General features: G+C 38.5%; 3 protein-coding genes across 4 annotated transcripts; 1 reads left to right on the forward strand and 2 right to left on the reverse strand.

The window, feature by feature from the left end:
• Window positions 1-3,742: 3,742 nt before the first annotated feature.
• LOC119265810 (B-cell receptor CD22-like) lies at window positions 3,743-8,442 on the reverse strand. Its single transcript, XM_037546902.1, has 6 exons — window positions 8,294-8,442; window positions 6,808-7,209; window positions 6,388-6,675; window positions 4,963-5,220; window positions 4,561-4,827; window positions 3,743-4,391 (listed from the first exon to the last, which is right to left on the reverse strand). The coding sequence occupies exons 1-6, from the start codon at window positions 8,325-8,327 to the stop codon at window positions 4,114-4,116; spliced, it is 1,527 nt and encodes a 508-aa protein (XP_037402799.1). The 5' UTR covers window positions 8,328-8,442; the 3' UTR covers window positions 3,743-4,113.
• A 2,536-nt stretch (window positions 8,443-10,978) lies between these two features.
• LOC119265791 (protein FAM200A-like) lies at window positions 10,979-12,853 on the forward strand. The gene has a single exon (XM_037546797.1). It carries the CDS (start codon window positions 10,979-10,981, stop codon window positions 12,851-12,853), a length of 1,875 nt encoding a protein of 624 aa, XP_037402694.1.
• Window positions 12,854-13,660: 807 nt separating this feature from the next.
• irgq2 (immunity-related GTPase family, q2) lies at window positions 13,661-17,616 on the reverse strand. Of its 2 annotated transcripts, XM_017696733.2 has the most exons (3): window positions 17,544-17,603; window positions 15,908-15,985; window positions 13,661-15,831 (listed from the first exon to the last, which is right to left on the reverse strand). In XM_017696733.2, the coding sequence occupies exon 3, from the start codon at window positions 15,819-15,821 to the stop codon at window positions 14,682-14,684; it is 1,140 nt and encodes a 379-aa protein (XP_017552222.1). In that variant the 5' UTR covers window positions 15,822-15,831; window positions 15,908-15,985; window positions 17,544-17,603; the 3' UTR covers window positions 13,661-14,681. The 2 variants fall into 2 exon arrangements, with proteins under 2 accessions (XP_017552222.1, XP_017552221.1); XM_017696732.2 differs by lacking the exon at window positions 15,908-15,985 and having other exon boundaries at window positions 17,544-17,616.
• Between the last annotated feature and the right edge of the window lie 1,259 nt (window positions 17,617-18,875).

Genomic DNA, 18,875 nt, shown 5'->3' on the forward strand with positions numbered 1-18,875 from the left:
ACCTGTGCAGTCCAGTCGTGAAATTTCCTCACTGCTAAATATACCACAGTGAACTCTCAGTGGTAATTTAACAAAGTGGAAGCGATTAGGAATGACAGTAACTCAACCGTGAAGTGGTCGGCCATGTAAAATGACAGATCGGGGTCAGTGGATGCTGAGGCGCATAATGTGCCGAGGTTGCCAACTTCCTACAGAGTCAATCACTACAGACCTCATGTGGCCTTCAGATTAGCTCAAGAACAATGTAGAGAGCTTCATGGAATGGGTTTCCATGGCCGAGCAGCTGCATCCAAGCCTTACAACACCAAGCACAATGCAAAGCGTCAAATGCAGTAGTGTAAAGCACCGCCACTGGACTCTGGAGCAGTGGAGACGTGTTCTCTGGAGTGACGAATCACGCTTCTCTGTCTGCCAATCCAATGGACGAGTCTGTGTTTGGTGGTTGGGCCAACCGCACCAGCATATGGTCTCACAAGGTGTCTGAGCACATGGAGGGCTGACCCACTGCCAAACCGGTCATGCTGAAGGATGTTGCAGGCAGCAGATCACTCTCCACGGTGTCTCCAGACTCTGTCACGTCTGTCACATGTGCTCAGTGTGAACCTGCTTTCATCTGTGAAGAGCACAGGGCGCCAGTGGCGAATTTGCCAATCCTGTTGTTCTCTGGCAAATGCCAACTGTCCTGCACGGTGTAGGACGTCGGGCCCTCATACCATCCTCATGGAGTCAGTTTCTAACCGTTTGTGCAGACACATGCACATTTGTGGCCTGCTGGAGGTCATTTTGCAGGGCTCTGGCAGTGCTCCTCCTGTTCCTCCTTGCACAAAGGTGGAGGTAGCGGTCCTGCTGCTGGGTTGTTGCCCTCCTACAGCCTCCTCTACGTCTCCTGGTGTACTGGCCTGTCTCCTGGTAGTGCCTCCAGCCTCTGGACACTACGCTGACAGACACAGCAAACCTTCTTGCTACAGCTCGCATTGATGTGCCATCCTGGATGAGCTGCACTACCTGAGCCACTTGTGTGGGTTCTAGAGTCCGTCTCATGCTACCACGACTGTGAAAGCACCACCAACATTCAAAAGTGACCAAAACATCAGCCAGAAAGCAGAAAGGTACTGAGAAGCGGTCTGTGGTCCCCACCTGCAGAACCACTCCTTTATTGAGAGTGTCTTGCTAATTGCCAATAATTTCCACCTGTTGTCTATTCCATTTACATAACAGCTGTGAAATTGATTGTCAATCAGTGTTGCTTCCTAAGTGGACAGTTTGATTTCACAGAAGTTTGATTTACTTGGAGTTATATTGTGTTGTTTAAGTGTTCCCTTTATTTTTTTGAGCAGTGTATAATGGTATTTGTCATATATTTATGAATGTTTACATGGATATTAGACACGTCTAACTGCACTTTTATGTGAAGATCCAGAATGAGCTTTTATTTAGCATTCATACATGAAGATTTCTCTGTATATTTTTATATGAAGAGCTAAACTGTGAAATTGCATGAATTAAAGAACAAACTCTTAGTTATAGATTGTATTCAATAAAAAAAGAAAAAAAATGCAATTTGGAGCTGGAACATAAGCCGTCTCACCGTCTCCTTTATATACACAGGAACATAATTGTTGCCCCGCTACAATACATGTAATGGCATTACACAATCATACAATCATACAAATGATGGCAAGTCAGAGTTGGCCTCTATAACTCTTGTTGATGAGGTGTGTCAAAAGAAGAAGTCGTCTTCCAGATTGATCTTTGATCTTTGGTATGGTAAGCAGTAGCAATATTTTCAACAAAGAAGTCCCAGGAGAGCAGTATATATAACTATACTCCATTTGCATAGTTGCTCAGAACTCAGTGAACTGGATCTTGTCATCTTTTTTACTGATCACACACATACATGTCTAAACTAAAAAAATTTATATATTTGCCATCTTTAGGTTTAAAATAGTTTAATATACTGCTCAATTTAAGTGTGAGATCACTGAGTGTGTGAGGCTCAATATCAGCTGCTGTTGTCCTACCTTTTCTGTGGATCTACATCACACCTTATTTGAATAGCTGATTTGTGAATAAATATAAAATGTGCACACATGATGAGTGGACAATTAAGTCAACTGTAATTTATCCATCCATCAATCCATCCATCCATTTTCTAAGCTGCTTCTCCCTCAGGGTCGCAGAGGGGTGCTAGAGCCTATCCCAGCGGTCATCGGGCGGAAGGCAGGACACACCCTAGACAGGTCGCCAGTCCATCGCAGGGCAGACAGACAGACACAGACAGTCACTGTAATTTATCATTTTACTTTATAAAACAGGACAGTTCTCTTTTGCCTTGTGTTAAAGGTGTGGTGTGTGAGTTTTATGGGGATCTATTAGCAGAAATGGAATATAGTATACACACAATGTTTTCATTAGTGTATACTGTATAGTATGTACATGTAACTACACATCCTTGTGTTTAACTTAGAATGGTCCATTCATATCTACATAGGGAGCAGGTTCTCTTCCAACAGATGGCGCCATGTCATGCTGCCGTATTTCTACAGTAGCCCAGAATGGAAAAACAAATCACTGGCTCTAGAGAGTTGTTATGTTGACAGGAGAACTTGAGTTGGTCGTGCTGTAGCACCAGTTGGAGAACATAGAAAGAAGAAAAATCAGCAATTGTTGCTAGTGCTGATTTTGTACATTACGAGAGTTTAAGAACCCAAATATTGATAAATGAAGGGTCATATGTATATTTAGCACATGAAATAAGACTTTAAAAGGCCAAATAATCCAAAAGTAACAGCAATAAATCAGATTAAGTTACTTTACTATAATTATTCTTTGGATTAGGTACACTTGGATTCTTTATACAGGTAATCAGCAATCTGTACTTGAATACATTTTAGAGAAACCTCCCCCACCCTGACATTCATACAACTCCTAAACATGCCTCCAACAGGAACCTGTACGTCAAAAAGATTCCCACTGATTTCCATGAAAAACTGAACAGTCCCCCAAAATGACTTTGGTAATGACAGCTTAGCTGTAATAAAAGCAAAGGCATATCACAGCCACAGGCGGTGTCACATAGAAGATGGAGTACAAAGCACAGCTACACTAGAAAACGTACAATGAGAACACAGATAAACATTATCACTATCATTAACACGTATACCTGTAGATTTAATGGAATAAAATGTTCAACGTCATTAGTTATGTATAAATCTTGTTTGCTAACAGCCAGTTAACTCTTCACAAATACCCTGTTTTTGAGTTAAAACATACAAGCTGAAAAAAAGACTGTTAGTAATCTTAGCTGAGGTGACAGACAGTTAGTATTTATCGGTTTAGCTTAAAGATTTTATACTGACTGCATTTCTTGAGAGTTGACTAAGTGCTAAGACACCATCTAATTTGAAAACAATAGTTTTGAATTTTCAGACACCGCGTGATGCAGCATGTGTCATGTTTTAGACATCTAAAGAACGTTCACCCTAAATACTGATTTGAATACACCATTAGTTGTTGAGGCTTACACATTTTTTTGCTGCAAAATGTTGTATTTAAAGGCCATTTTGACTTTTTTATTTTATTTTATTTTACCTTTATTTAACCAATGTAATCACACTGAGATTAAACATCTATATTATAAGTGCGCCCTGGCCAAGAAGGCAGCACACAAAACAATCAACAAAGAAATCACCACCACCACCACCATCAAATCTGTCAAAATTCAAAAAACATGAACAAACAGAATGATATCATTCTTTAATTCTTCTGTGTTACAAACGTAAAAAGTATACATAGAAGTTTTAGTAATAAGAGTTCATTTATAAAAACACCTGTTTTTTTTCCCTGCTTCTACTCATCTAGTCCATTACATAAAAATGGATACACACAGCTGTTTGCATGCTAACGGCAGCCCCTAGAGGAGAAATCTTCACCTGCTAAACCTTTTAACTTGGGTATTTAATAAGCATTGCACGCTGTATAATCATACAAATGAATGCAGCTTAAACAAAGTTTTGTACACAATATTGCAGAAAATAAGCCAGCATGACAATGACATTTTTCTCACCAGCACAGTAGGTTCTGTATCATAAAACCATGTTAAGAACCACCTTTTCAGTGTACATCAACTCTGAATGCAGTTGAGAATGATTCTGCACCAATAACATTGCTGGAACTGCACATATACCATCCGGAATCTTGAACGGCCACCTTCTCAATCCGAAACTCCTGAGTCGTGTGTGAAAGAACAACATACTCCAGCTTGCCTTCTGATTTATAATACCAGGAATAACGATCAGCCTCAGGACTGGCGTTAGAGAAACAGCGGAGGTGAAGAGCTGAACCCAGCTTTATTTCAGAAGAGCCTTGAATGGAAGTGCCTTCTGGAGCATCTGTGGAGAGAAAGCAATACAGTACAGTAGTGCTCAGGACAAGTAATGTCATTCAAATTTGTGTTACTAGTGTTATTCAAAACACAACATTTTACAAATGTTATATTATGATTAATAATAATAATAATAATACAGTAATAATAATAATAATAATAATAATGGTACTTACACTTCACAGATATCTCAGTTGAAGAAGAGTCTGTAGATCTGATGCCATTATTGGCCTGACAGTGATACCATTCGGTATGATTTGGTGTTGCACTTGGGATATGTAATTCCTTTCTGTGTCCCTGAAACTCTGAATGATCTTTGTAACATCTGTAGGAGTTTTGTGGAACTTCTGGATTGCTCTTCTGCACCAAGCATGTCAGTCTGACTTCATCACCTTTATTAACATCACTGGGTTCCACCTTGACTTGAGCACCTTTAGGAGCATCTGAGAAACAAAAGAGTCAAATGCCGTTTTTATCAGTAGGTCACTTCTTATTGAATCTACAGACATAATGAAATATCAAAAAAACAATACTGACTGAGAAGTGACTCATGGGTTTATTAACAGTCTCAAACTTACATTTAACATTTAACATCCTGACAGTAGAATCTTTTTTCCCGTGATGGTTTGAGGCCTGACAGCGGTATTCTCCACTGTCTTCTGGCTTTACATCATTCAGTATATAATTTTCAGTAGACTGGGAAAATACATTTTTCCCATCTTTATACCACATGTAGGAAGCATTAGGACGTGCCTTGCTGGAACAGTAGAGGGTGACAGTTTCTCCTTCTTTCACATCCTCAGAGCTCACCATTATCTTTGTTTCTCTGGGCGCGTCTTAATTAATACATGAATAAAAAAAAGAGAAAACGAATAAACAATACATACGCAGATGTTAATAATTTTGTATGTACATAAAATACATAAAATATATTCATCAGAATAGATATAATTAAGCGAAAGAGACAAACAAAAACTATTTTCAAAAATGAAGATGATGTATCAGAACAATACATTTATATTATAATAAAATATAATTTTTTATGATATATTTTATTTATTTGACTGTATCTGTACCTCGGTCTCCTCTACGGCATAGTGCACCAGTGGACACTGAAAAATAATTCTAACATATAATGTCATGTTTCATTTCCTCCTTCTGCCTCATATTCACTAGTGTTTCACTCATAAACATGTCACAGTATGGAGGAAAAGTTCGCAGTGATTAATGTTGAATTTATAGAGCCCATATCATGAAAAACTTTCTTTGTGTTTCTTTTTTAATAAAGAGTGTTTGATGCTGAACTCTATACAGTCTATGTAGTCCATATATGCCAACTAAGCTGCAAAAACAAGTCATTTTGATGTTGTTTTAATGTCATAAAAACTAAAGCATTAATATATATCCACCTTTTCAGCCTACAGCAGTCTAAATCCCATTATATACATTGATGTTATGAGAAACGTTTCAGCCTGGACTGCCTTTTGAATGAGGTACAGTATAAGACATCCTATCAGAATAAAGCCAATTTACATATTCCTGTTGTTGGAAAAACACTCATGTCTTCAAAATGGTAATTTTACAGGAAAAAGAAAAACCTACTTTATCTTTAATGTAAATCAGCAGAACAAGATTTATTTCGAAGTCATTTTGGGCCGTTTCTTTAGGTCTATTCTTCGTGAAACGTTCCCAAAAACTGAAATGGATCCCAAAACACACCAAAAATGGAGAGTTTTCTTCCAACGGCAGTGATATATCAGTCTTAAAGTCACAGTAATAAAAACTATTTTCATTGTTTAATTGTGATGAAGAGATGTTGAAGATTTGTCATGTAAAAAATGAATCTGGATTGTTGTTGGCACATAAACTCACAAGTAAAAAATAAATAAATGAATAAATGAAGGAAAAATTTAAAATATGGACTGTTTAGTGCAAAATGACGATCACAGCTCATAAAAGTATAAGCTGTGTACAGTATGTCATTACTGTACATCTTTACCTACATTCCACAGCCAGAGTGACCTTCCTGGCCTGACAGTCATCTGTGCTTCCTGGTGGACGACATGACAAAGTTCTTCCATCATCCATCCAGGTCACTTTCAACTGCAGCTCACTGACCTTGTCCTGACCTTCATCCTCTCTGGTAGGCTCTGAAACATTAGCTGAGCTGTAACTTTGCCATTCAGGGTAAGACTGACACTGGGCTGATGTTGAGCACTGAAGAGTCACTGTGTCACTTTCTATGAAAGTGTCTTTCTGTGGATATTGAAGGTGAACCTTGCAAGGATTGGCTACAACACAAAGGAGCACAAGATGTAACACAGCAAACTTCTCAAAACCCAAAGAAAGCCCTCCTCCACCATGAAAGAATTAAGAATAGGAGCATTTTAATAATGGAAAGAAAGAGAGATCAGTGTACTTACGGTTTATTGTGAGATGCAATGGTTTACTCATATATTTGTTCTCTCCCTTTATGAACCTGAAGCTGTAGGTTCCACTGTCACTCATTTGCAGATCCTTTATTCTTAATGTGCATGAGGCTGATTGTGACCCGTTCCTTTCATAACCCCCCTGGTATTCCACTCTGCTGGAGTACTGAGGACTCTGTGGACGATCTTTTGTGTTACTATATACAATGATCCCATTAAACTTGTTTACAGTTTCATTCCACTGAGGATCCTTAAACCAGAGCAGCTGCATGTCTTCCTGAGCTTTGTATGTGCAGTTGATGGTGATGCATGATCCCTCCTCTCTTGTGGCAGTTTTCTCTGTTATGGTTATGAGCTTTTCTGTTGTTGTCAGTGAACTGTTCAAACTCAAGATGACTGTAGACAGAAAACAGAAGCAATAATGCACAAACAAGCATGGTCATTATTATTATTATTATTGTTGTTATTATTATTATTATTATTATTATTACTACTACTGCTACTACTTCTACTACCACTGTTGTTGTAATATGTCACATAATTACTTATTCAAGTAAATATGAATTATGCTGTTTATAAGTCATGTTTGATATTTTAGTTAACTGCTTATTAAGAATGGTTCATTACTTAGTAATAAGTACTCTGCTAGTTTGTCTTGAATGTATAGCTTATTGACTTGATTTACAGCTTACTAAGTTACTTAGTTGTGTACTAACTGCTGCTTGTTACATGGGTGATGAACTGATCAATGTGTTTACTAAGACAGAGCAGTAACATGATAACTAGCTAGTGTCCGTGTAAAAATCTCGTTATCTTTTAATTAATTTTTTTAAGATTAAAAAAATAAATAAATAAAAATTGAAAGAATTCTTTGATCATGAGAATTATGATTGACATGAACAACTCCAGCGTTTGGGTCTCCCAAAAAAAATGGAGTAAGTCAACCTCAGTATGTATATTTTTCACTTTATTTATGATGACACAAAAATAAGTAAAAGAAATTGAGATCTGTAACTACTGTATAGTATAATTAGTCACAAAGATGATCAGTTTACTTGGAGGGATATAGAATAGTGATTAAGCATTGCTTAGTTTTAATGTTACTTTCTTATATGAGTAAACACAGTTCATCAGCAGTGTCATAATCAACAGTTAATTAGCAGGAAATAAAAAGCTCTGAACTAATGTCAAACTAAATTATTGATTAACAGAGTGTCAGTTACTAATGACTAATTACTCTACCAGTTGCTGTGTAATTAATGGTTAATAAAAAGTTAACCAATATGTTTATAATGGATAGTCAAAGACTCCTTAACAACATATATAGTAATTTTTTTGTTGTCTCATAATGTAAAGTGTATTTCTTCTTCTTATTATTATTATTATTATTATTACTGTTATTTCTCTTTTTTTAAAATCAATATAATAAGAAACCAGGACTTTACATTTTTCTGGAATTAGAATGAAATTTGGTACACACCCAGTAGAAGGAGAAGCTTCCAGACAGGACACATCCTTTCGGGTTCACAGTGTGATCTGCTGCTCGAGAAAAATAAAACATTCAGTGTTTCAGCTTGTTTACGTTTGTTTCTAAACGTGTTTAACACAACACGAACACATCCGATCTGCAGGCTCTGTGTGTGTGTGTGGGTGGGTCGGGGCGGGGGTCAACCTTGGCCGATCACAGCTGCACATTTTTAAGATGTAAACTTTGTGAGTCTTGCAGAGCCGCTTTTACGGAACTGAGACAACTCTCAGAAAAATGCAGAAAAATACAATATAACCTTTATTTCCAGTCCAGTCTGTTAAAGATAATAACTAAAAATAGTTCACCAAATGATTTGCTCCATCATTTGCTCCATTAATTGGTCCACGTCCACACATTAATTCATCTTATAGAAATGCATGTTTTTTCCCTATCCTCCAAATATTTAAGCCCATAAGTGGCCAGGGCCCAAAGTTTAACTAAAAAACTTCTGTATAGCTCAAATTTGCACTGAAGCCCCTGTAGCTCCTAAAAAATAAGCCTTTATATGTAAAATGGCTGAGATGTATGGGGTTAAATATCCTGTATGTCTGTAACTTCGGTAACACTTTATTTGAAGGCTACCTACATCAGGGCTTCATAACACATTCATAAGCACTGAATAATGTGTTTATGAAGCATTACTTGACACTACTACTATTCTTATTATGTCAGTACAATGTCATTTATTTCATAAAACATCTTATGCCAGGTTGCAAGAACTGACATAAGCACTTTATAAATGTTCAAGTAATGCTTCATAAACACATTATTTAGTGCTTATGAATGCATCATGAAGCCCTTATGTGGGTAGCCTTCAAATAAAGTGTTACCGTAACTTCTTACTGCAATGATCTATGATGTTTTCCAAAATATTCTGCCAATCCTCTGCTTTCTTTTCTGTAATCTGAGCTGTTGGCCTTTCCATAAAAAGACCTATCATGCAACGTTATCTGTAAAAAAAGAACTATTTCTTATCAAGCACATTAATGTTTTCATCTATTTGAACATTGTATTGTACCCTGAGTGCAATGTGCAACGGATTTCAAATATAAATCACAGTAAATAATAACTGAAACAGAAAAGCAACTTGAAAGCAAAGGGAGAACTCTCTGTAAAATAAAAAAGAACTCCCCAGTGGACTGTAGCTGTTTGCATGGCCACCATTACAGAAAACAGAAAGGAAAGAAATGAAGTCTGGAAGTCTTTACTTCTGGTAAAGATGCTATGCTAATATTTGACACCTGAACATCTGCACAGAGGCCTGTAGCACACTTTCTGTAGCATAATATCTTTAAGGTGTAACGAAATTTATTGTACACAGTAAATTTACAGTAATCTCTAAGAAAATTTACTGACAGTATAGACTTCATTATGTCATCTAACCCATCAAAATACTACTGCAGTATTGCTTCACTCATTCAGGCTAAATCAAGTCCAGAACTATGGTGGTGCAAACGTATGTATTGTTGCATGTTTGTTTCAGTTGAGATTTGAAGAAAATACAGTTGAAATACTTAATACACCTATACTTACCTCAGTCCTGCAGACAAGTGTGATAGCATACAGATGATCGTAGATGATGCTTACCACAAATTTTTAACTTTGGCCAGCAGCGGCAGGGGTCTGCTTGTCTCGGTATTAGGCACTTGAGTTCTGGATGTCTGGTGACAAGAAATCTTAGCTTTGGAACAGAACAGAGTGGATGAATTTTAAATGTACAGCTTTACAAAAAGGAGTCATTGAGTTATTTCTTATCTAAAATTGAAATGTAATTTAAAAACTAGTAATTTCTATTATTTACATTCATTTTATGCTGCTCTGTAACATTATGAAATATAATGTTACACTTCCATCCATCCATTTTCTAAGCCGCTTCTCCGTCAGGGTCGCGGGGGATGCTGGAGCCTATCCCAGCAGTCTTCGGGCGGAAGGCAGGATACACCCTGGACAGGTCGCCAGTCCATCGCAGGGCAGACACAGACAGTCACTCACACACTCACACCCAGGGGTAATTTAGCATGTCCAATTGGCCTGACTGCATGTCTTCGGACTGTGGGAGGAAACCGGAGAACCCGGAGGAAACCCACTTGGTTTTCTCAATACGTGCATGTTGGGGTATTCCCTGTTGCACTAGTGATCAGCTTTTTTCAAACTGTTGCCCACAATAATATCAAAGAATAACTCAACATGTGGACTTGAAGGACAGCAGACAAAAGAGTGCTGTAGTGTCTTCTTACAGCCCCCATAGTGGGCAATTAGCTGGTGGAGTAGATCAAAGAAAATATTTAACTTATCAGAACAACTAGAACATGGTTGGCTGTGAGTGTCAAAGTGGAAGTCTAAGTCAGTTTTATTGCCATTCATTTTCACTCAGATTAAGTGAGGAACGAAATCTCTCCAGAAGGCTATAGTTCCTGTGTGAAATGCTGTGACTTTGTGTTGAGCTGCTACATGTAACTGTCATGGTCACATGATCATGTTTTTCTTTGTTTTTTCATGTATGCCTGTGTTATATTACTCATAGCATTTCCAGCTACAGCATAGGTCCCCAATAGGCGGCCCGCGGGCGAGGGGCAAACTGTTGGCCCGCCGCCAAACACATACGCATGCATAAGTAAGTCCTGCTTGCACAAAACCATGGCCAGTGCGAAAAAACGTAAAGTTGCTAGCGAAAATAGACAGTTCAGTTCCGTCTGGACCGACGAATTTTGTTTTATTTTACCAGACTGTGCCAATGCTAAGCCAACTTGCTTGCTATGCTCTCAAACAGTTGCTGTCTGCAAGGTGGCTAACATCAGGCGGCACTTTGAAACACGCCACAGCGATTTCAATGAGAACTTCCCAGCAAAATCAGAGATTCGAAGACAAAAGATTGCAAGTTTGATTGCCTCCTACAATCATTCTGTTACTACTATCCATAAGACAACATCTGCACAGGAAAACGCAACAACGGCGTCTCTGCGCGTATCATGGAACTTAGCAAAAGCTAAGAAACCTTTCACGGATGCCGAGTTGATAAAGACGTGTGCGATTGATATGGTGGAAGAAGTTTTGAGCCACGATGAAAAAACAAGGAAAACTGTGGTGGATTTGTTGAAGCACGTACCATTATCGGACAACACTGCAATGAGAAGGGTGGAGGTTTTAGCGGAGGACTGCTTGTGTGACCTGCTCTCACGTCTGAAGAAAACGGACTTCGTGTCGCTCGCCATTGACACGTCTTGTGATAGGACGGACATCGAGCAGCTGTCCGTGTTCGTGCGATTTTTTGATGAGAAGGATTTTCGAGAAGAGCTGCTTTGTTTGCTGCCCCTACACGGGCGCACGACGGGTGAGGCCATTTTTAGCGAACTAACTCAGTTCTTTGAAAGAAACGGATTGGACATAAGCAAAGTCACGTCTGTTGTCACTGATGGCGCCCCGTCCATGGTTGGGCAACAGAAGGGTCTGGTAAGCAGGCTAGCAGCTGTTATCCCCGCTCTAACAGCATTTCACTGCATCATTCACAAATCAGTGTTGTGTGCAAAACTGTGTGGGAAAATGAAAGACACCATGGATAACGTGATGAAGCTCGTAAACTTCATTAGGGAGAGTTCTAGTTTGCAGCATCGCCTTTTCAGGGCTCTGCTGGAGGAAATGTCTGCTGCACATCATGACCTGTTGCTGCATAATGATGTGCGCTGGCTTAGCAAAGGCAGAGTGTTTGAGAGAGTGTGCGAATTACATGATGAACTCTGTTCTTTCCTTGGCAACTTGCAAAATGAAAAGGCTCACTCTTTTCTGAAATTCCTGAATGACAGCAAAGAAATGGCGTTTGTGCATTTTTTATGCGACATCACATCTCATCTTAATCAGCTGAATTTGCAACTGCAAGGAAAGAATCATACCATTGCAGACATGTATGAAGCAGTTGAAGCTTTCCGTTTAAAACTGGACTTGTTTCAGCGAGATATACAAGGAAGAAAACTGCACTTTCCTCAGCTGCAGCAACACTGTGAGAAGAACAAAATGCAAGAGGATGCTGTGATGCAAGCATTCTTGGGAAGACTGATAGAAAACTTCAAGGTACGATTTGAGAGCTTCAACCTCTCAAGTGAAATCCTCCTGTTTTTGCGTCAGCCGTTTTCTGTTTCTGCAGATGGTCAGTGGACTGCTGAGGCCAAAAGGCTGCTTCCATCTCTGGATGAAGCATCTCTTCAGATGGAGATCTTGGAAATATCAAAATCAGATTTGCTCAAAGAGCAGCACAAGGATGTTAGTGTGACTGAATTCTGGATCAACATGATTCCCCAGTTTAGCCAGGCAAGACAGATTGCAATGCTGCTTCTCACAGCATTTCCCTCCACCTACATCTGTGAGTCTTCATTTTCTTCAATGAACATTATCAAAAGCCAGGACAGAAATAAACTCTCCAGTGCACACCTAGAACAGTGTCTTCGCATTGCCACTACAGAGCACCACCCCAACTTCAGGTCTCTTGTTTCTACCCGCCGCTGTCACTTCTCTCATTGAATGGTGAGTAAAATAATACAACTGCTCTTGATATACCTAATTAATGACATCCACTAAATCAGCAAACAAGTAGCTACTGTACTGTCTGCCTAATTAGGTAACATTATGCAACTAATGCGCTGGCCCTTGCTTTTGTGCTGTTGGCTAAATGCGGCCCTTAAGAAAATGTAATTGGGGACCCCTGAGCTACAGCCTTGAGGAGCTGTGGCCTATACTGACCCCTGGAGGCAGGAAATATAAGGGTAGTGAAACAGTAAGTAGATGAGAGTTGTGTGGTCAACACATGCACTCTGGGTGCGCACTTAATACACTTAGAGGGTCTTACTGTATTTTTGCGGATGTGGTCTCCATCCTTGGTTCTTATTTTTTGCGTTTCTTTTTGACTCAACTCTATACAACCTTATAGGTGCAGGTTACCCTAAAGTCCCTTACCTTTTCTGTGTGACCCTATTTTAAGTAGGCGGTGAAAGAGGAGGGGTGAGAATTCCTGCTGTGAAAACCGTTCATACATCTCCACAAAGATGGCCTTGCTGAGATAAAACTGACATAACTGCAGGGACGTCCTCCAAAACAAGGAGACATTGCATTTTATGGCCACTGTGGGTTGAAAAGTTTAGAACAGAATTTTAGGAATGATGAATATGTTTGGGTCTGTAGTTTATAGAGCGGATAATGTCATTCTTGTAATGCTGATCTAACATAGATGTTCCATTTTGCAAATAAATGCAATTGTATGAAAATAATGTACTCCACAATAATAAGGGTCAAATGTATTTATATTAAATGACAGTAACAGGCCACTCCAGATGGATTAACCAGCTGCACAATTATTTATTAGCAGTTATAATTTCAAGCTGTGTTCAGTGATAGCAGATATTTACCTCATGAAATCTGAATAAACACTTCAGAGACATCTCACTCACAAGATGTTCTGCTGACGATGCAACTACACAATTTTTCTGGAACTTTTTCCTCTTTAAAGGGGAACGCCACCAAATTCTGCATAATTCAATTGTTTAGATGTAAACAATGTTATCCAGAAATGGTGCACTGAGAAACCTGCCAGCTCGATTCCTTTACAGAGGTGGTGACAGGAACCAGGGGTCACAATGTCTACAACACAAAAATGTCAAATATATATTTGACTTAGTATTTAGAATGACCAGTGAGCCTACATGCGTCTTGGTTGAAAAGAAGGGGGTTGGGGGGGTGGTAACCATTTTGCATAACAACACGCTGCATGTACCTATTTGCCATGCTTGGCTTTAAAAAAATGCCTCAGGATAAATTTTTTTCAAATTGTAAAAAAAAAGGTAATAGGCACCAAGCAGCATATTCATAACCATTTCATGTAATAGACTTGAGTCATGCAGATATTTTAAAAAAATGGTAGAATTCCCCTTTAATAGCTGTACATCTTCTAGTGCACACACAATCATAATTGATAGATAGAATGCAAAATCATATTTTCTTCATTTGCTTCTGTTTTCATTCCATGCTTTTATCTCTTTCAAGCACTTGTATTAAGTCTTAAGCACTTACATTTAATCAGCACTACACTTACACAAGCATCAGCTGAAAATCAGAATGATTAAGGGTCGTATTCTTCTGTGGTTTACATACAGTATGCATGTCGAGTTGCTGCTGCTTGTAACACATTTTCCTGCACTTGCACTTCCACATTTTGAAAAGAGAACCATGATGATTAGAATGTCCCTTATTTGAACTTCTTCTACAGGCAACACTGCAACATCAACAGATGTTTTCTGAACCCTGAATGATTCTATCAGCTAAATCATGATGTTGTCCTTTTTATGACAATCATGATTCACTGTGAAACCCCTGTTGCTATTGTTACAATCTTATCTGCATCAGCACTCATGTCATCAATGGCAGAGTTCATGGCTTGCAGCATGACTGTGAAGGAGCGGCTGACGGATCTGGCGTGGCGTGGCATGGCCAGCTCCACTAGCTTTGTGGTTGCTGTGGTGGTATCTTTCTCGGCCACTGAAAGCCTCCTCTTCACTTCGCTTTTGCTGACCTCCACTGAAAGGAGGCAGGTTCGCAGTCCCTTAAGCTTGTTCGGCTCGATGCCCCTCTGCTTTGCCAACCTCTCCACAGACTCATCATCCAGGCAAAGAGAGATTTGGGCTTTCGTTAGAATCCGTACAGCAACACTGGCATCCACCATGGAGGCCACCAGGGGAACAGGAATAGCAGAAACCCCAGCAGATAGTGAGGCCGCTGCCCAGCCTAGAGCCTTGAAGGCTTCCTTCTTCTGTGCCACCAAGGTGCTGGAAAATGTGGGCAGAGCCAGCAGAAGTGCATGAGCCCTGATCTCTGGAAGATCACCTTGCATCACCTCTAAGAGCTTTAAGAACTCCAGCTTTTCCAAAGCAGCAGGACACACAAGGAACACTTTGGGTTGAGACAGTCCTTCTGCTTTCAGTACCTCCAGACTGGCCATCTTTTTGGCTTCCAGGGTTTTCTCAGTGTCCTTTTCAGATGCCAATAAAGCAAAATACAATGTGTCTTTCTGCAGCGATCTCACCTCTTTCCAAACTGCAACCATGTTTGTGCTAGGGCTTTGTGTGAAGGTCATGATAATAGCATTATATCGCAGGATTTTATAGCGGTCCATGTAATTCTCAGGGTCAAAAGTGGGGTCACTTGAGATAGTGGGGAGGTCCCATAGACGGAAATCTGGATGCTTTGGATTTGGGAATGCAGCCAATTCCTCTGGAGCTGCAGCAGAGGGACAAAGAGCAGCCCCTTCATCCCCAACACTAAGACCTCTGAGAGAGTTAAGAAACATTGTTTTCTCGGTCCCCCTCTCCCCTACCACCGCGATGTTGATACGGCTTATCAACATGTCTTCAACAGCATCCTTTATGTCTGAAATGTTATTCTTCTCAATAGACTCTTTCAGGCTCTCCAGGAGGTTAAGACTTTTCAACACATCAGCCATGTCTGTTGACCTACAGAGGGAACATCATTTTAGAAATAATTAAATGTCTTACTGTATATTACATTTCTTTATTTATACATACTTACTGTTTACGTCTGGATATGTTTACACTCAGAACGATAAATTACAGGGCGTGTGTCCCCATCATGTATCAGCACAGAGTACTGTGTAAAAAAAGAGACCACCCTTTCATTTATTTAATTTCTAGTCAAAAAAGCCAGTAAGTATAAGGTTACTGATTGTCCATGCCATAAAAGGCAGAAAACATATTAATCAGTCAAGTATGGTGGAAGATCGGCATAAGTTTGGGGATAAGGTAGTTGTTGTTTGTCTTTTTTTTTTTTTTTTTTTTATTGAAGGCGCTATGAACGCTGATAAATACAAACACATTTTAATATATCATGCAGTATCCTTGTTTGAAATTTCATTTCACACCAAGATAACTGCCCCAAGCAAACTGCTGAGAAGTTCAAGATGTGCTTATCAAACAGAGAAGCTGCTTGTGTTCTCAGAACAATGGACTGGCCACCTCAGAGTCCAGACCTCAGCATCACTGAATGGGTTCAGGATTACTTGTATTATGAGAAAGAAAAAATTCAACCAGCTTCTAACACTGAACTTTGGAGGTTTTTACAAGAAGCATGGACAAATGAAATCTAGATGGAGGAGTGAATTAAATATGTGTTTAGATTTATACAGCAACAATGGAATATCATGCATGACATACATTCCTTTTCATTCATCATTTTGTCATGTATTGCAACAGAAATGCAGTTCAGTCTACTTTTGAAAAACCTGAATGCTCAAAAGATAAACAAAGACCATGGGGTGCCATGCCATTGCAGAATGTTGCATAGCAGATACAGTGTAAAGTGCACCTACACTTCATAGAATGTGTTGTAATTAGAGTGCTGAAAAACGTCAAGCTCAAGCTCATTTACACTTGTATAGATTTAAGGAAATGAAACATTTATCATTTTGAATGTATCACCTCATTTGGTATCAGCTAACTAACTTCACACTTCATTCATTTTAAGCTAAAAGATAAAATGTAAGAAAAAGCTAGGCTATGCTGATTATCTTAAAAACGTTAGTTTAACTTCCTCCCTCAAGCCACATGTAATCCACTACTGCTTTTTTTGTGGTTCTGGGGTTAATTTTATGGAGTAATAACAAAATATTGTGTGAGGAATTAAAAAGAACTTGGCATTGCCATGCATTAAAAACAACGATTACACTAAAAAGTAAAAAATGTATTATATTTAGTTGTTCAGGCTTCTGTAAAATTTAATGTTAGAGGTATGTTTTTTGCTGATGCTGAAAATGCTTTCAAAGAAATGAAATCACAGTCTCTGACTTTTGTACAGTACAATATGTGGTCCTACCCATACACTGATATTGATAATGGTATTGCATATCCAACAAGGATATTTCTAAGCAGTTCATTGGAACATGAGTTGTTCAAGTAAGAGAATGTGTAATCAAACACAATTTTAACGTTAAATAAATAAAATTGACCTTTTAACTTAATATAACTTATTGTAACATTGAATTGGACAAAAATTTAATATAACATAGTAATATTGCAATATCATACAGTAATGTTGCACTAGTGCACCAATACTGTACTCTTGAGAGCTATTTACAATAAAGACCAAGTGCAGTTTCTATTTGAATGCAGTACAGAACACATACTAATTCAGCCCTTATTAATCATCTTACCTGAAATCTTTTAGTCACTGGGTTGTGATAGGGTGATAAAGGTAAACACACAGACTCTTCTCGGGAGTGAGAATGTTCTGAGAGTGAACAGCAGTGTGTGTGTGTGTGGAACATTCTAATCCTATAATCTTGGGCTTAATCTTCTTACCCACACATAGAAACACAGCAGCTCTCATCACCCCTCAAATGCAGCAAGGCAGGAGACCATGACTATAAAAGTAGGTCATAAAAGCAGATATAACATATAATATAACAGATATAACACAGATATAACAGATATAACAAAGCAATAAGTGACTGATGGACATTCTAGTTAGCAGACACCTTTGTGTGTAGCTCCACCATATGGTGAATACTTAAAATGTCTCTTCAGTGAAACAATAGCAGTAACATAACCTGAAGTGTATCATAAAGAGTGAGGGAAAAATAGTTGACTGATTTATATTGATCTAAATGTGTTAATTAGAGAAAGCACATAGTGATTCATATATATTTTGAACTTGAGGAGAGGCATAAACAAAAAGTAGATGTCTGGAGTAAAGGTCAGGAGTTCAGATGAAGACAGTGTTTTGTACTGTATATGGGACATTCTACAGAAACATCCATTTTTGTGTCCCTGGCATTTACAGATTATTACATTTAAAAAACATGTTAGTGTTACTATTAATGTATATTTTAAAATAAAAATAAACTAATTTTCACAATTTCTTCTTGAGCCACCAATTTAGCAATATTGGCTTTTAAATCAGTTCTATAGAATTCCAAGCACCACAGAAGAGCTCATCCCCATATTTATGTGTAAAGGGTGAGACCATATTTTGAGGTAAAAAAAAAAAACATGTTATTTCTGCACTTTAAAGTGCAATAATCTATACATGACTATGAAATTATATGATTTAATTGACATAAAGAAAACAAATGCCAAATAAATATAAAATATATAATGAAAGTTCTTATCCCCAGGAGTCATGTCACTGGTGTTACCGCATGACAAAAAACCTCTTATTTTTAAGAAACAATCACAGTGATTACATCACTTGACTTCCATTTCCCTGTGTTCTGAAGATCTGTGAGGAAAAATGCATGGTAAGTCCACTGTGTTTTTCAGTTATCAGAATTTTCTCATTTAGCTCATGATTTCATATGAAGCTTTTAGATGAAGTCACTGGCGTGACCTGCTTTATTCTTAGGTCATTGTGAAAAAATAGAACACAAATGGATTCAATTACATATTTTAGTGGATATTCCATGATTGACATCATGTGGTTTGACGCTCTGTAGCAGCCATTTTATAAAATGCTTTTTTTCATTAAAATGTCACTGGTGTTACCT

The sequence above is a fragment of the Pygocentrus nattereri genome, chromosome 17 (genome assembly GCF_015220715.1).
Source record: "Pygocentrus nattereri isolate fPygNat1 chromosome 17, fPygNat1.pri, whole genome shotgun sequence".
NCBI lineage: Eukaryota > Metazoa > Chordata > Actinopteri > Characiformes > Serrasalmidae > Pygocentrus > Pygocentrus nattereri.

What these genes read in the sequence shown, in the direction of transcription:
- LOC119265810 (XM_037546902.1), bottom strand. Translation starts at nt 8,327, where the DNA reads ATGTGTCCTGTCTGGAAGCTTCTCCTTCTACTGG. An exon ending in GAAGCTTCTCCTTCTACTGG is followed by an intron (nt 7,210 to 8,293) that starts GTGTGTACCAAA and finishes TTCTGTCTACAG; the next exon opens with TCATCTTGAGTTTGAACAGT. An exon ending in GGTCACTCTGGCTGTGGAAT is followed by an intron (nt 5,221 to 6,387) that starts GTAGGTAAAGAT and finishes GTATTAATTAAG; the next exon opens with ACGCGCCCAGAGAAACAAAG.
- LOC119265791 (XM_037546797.1), top strand. Translation starts at nt 10,979, where the DNA reads ATGGCCAGTGCGAAAAAACGTAAAGTTGCTAGCGAAAATAGACAGTTC.
- irgq2 (XM_017696732.2), bottom strand. Translation starts at nt 15,821, where the DNA reads ATGGCTGATGTGTTGAAAAGTCTTAACCTCCTGGAGAGCCTGAAAGAG.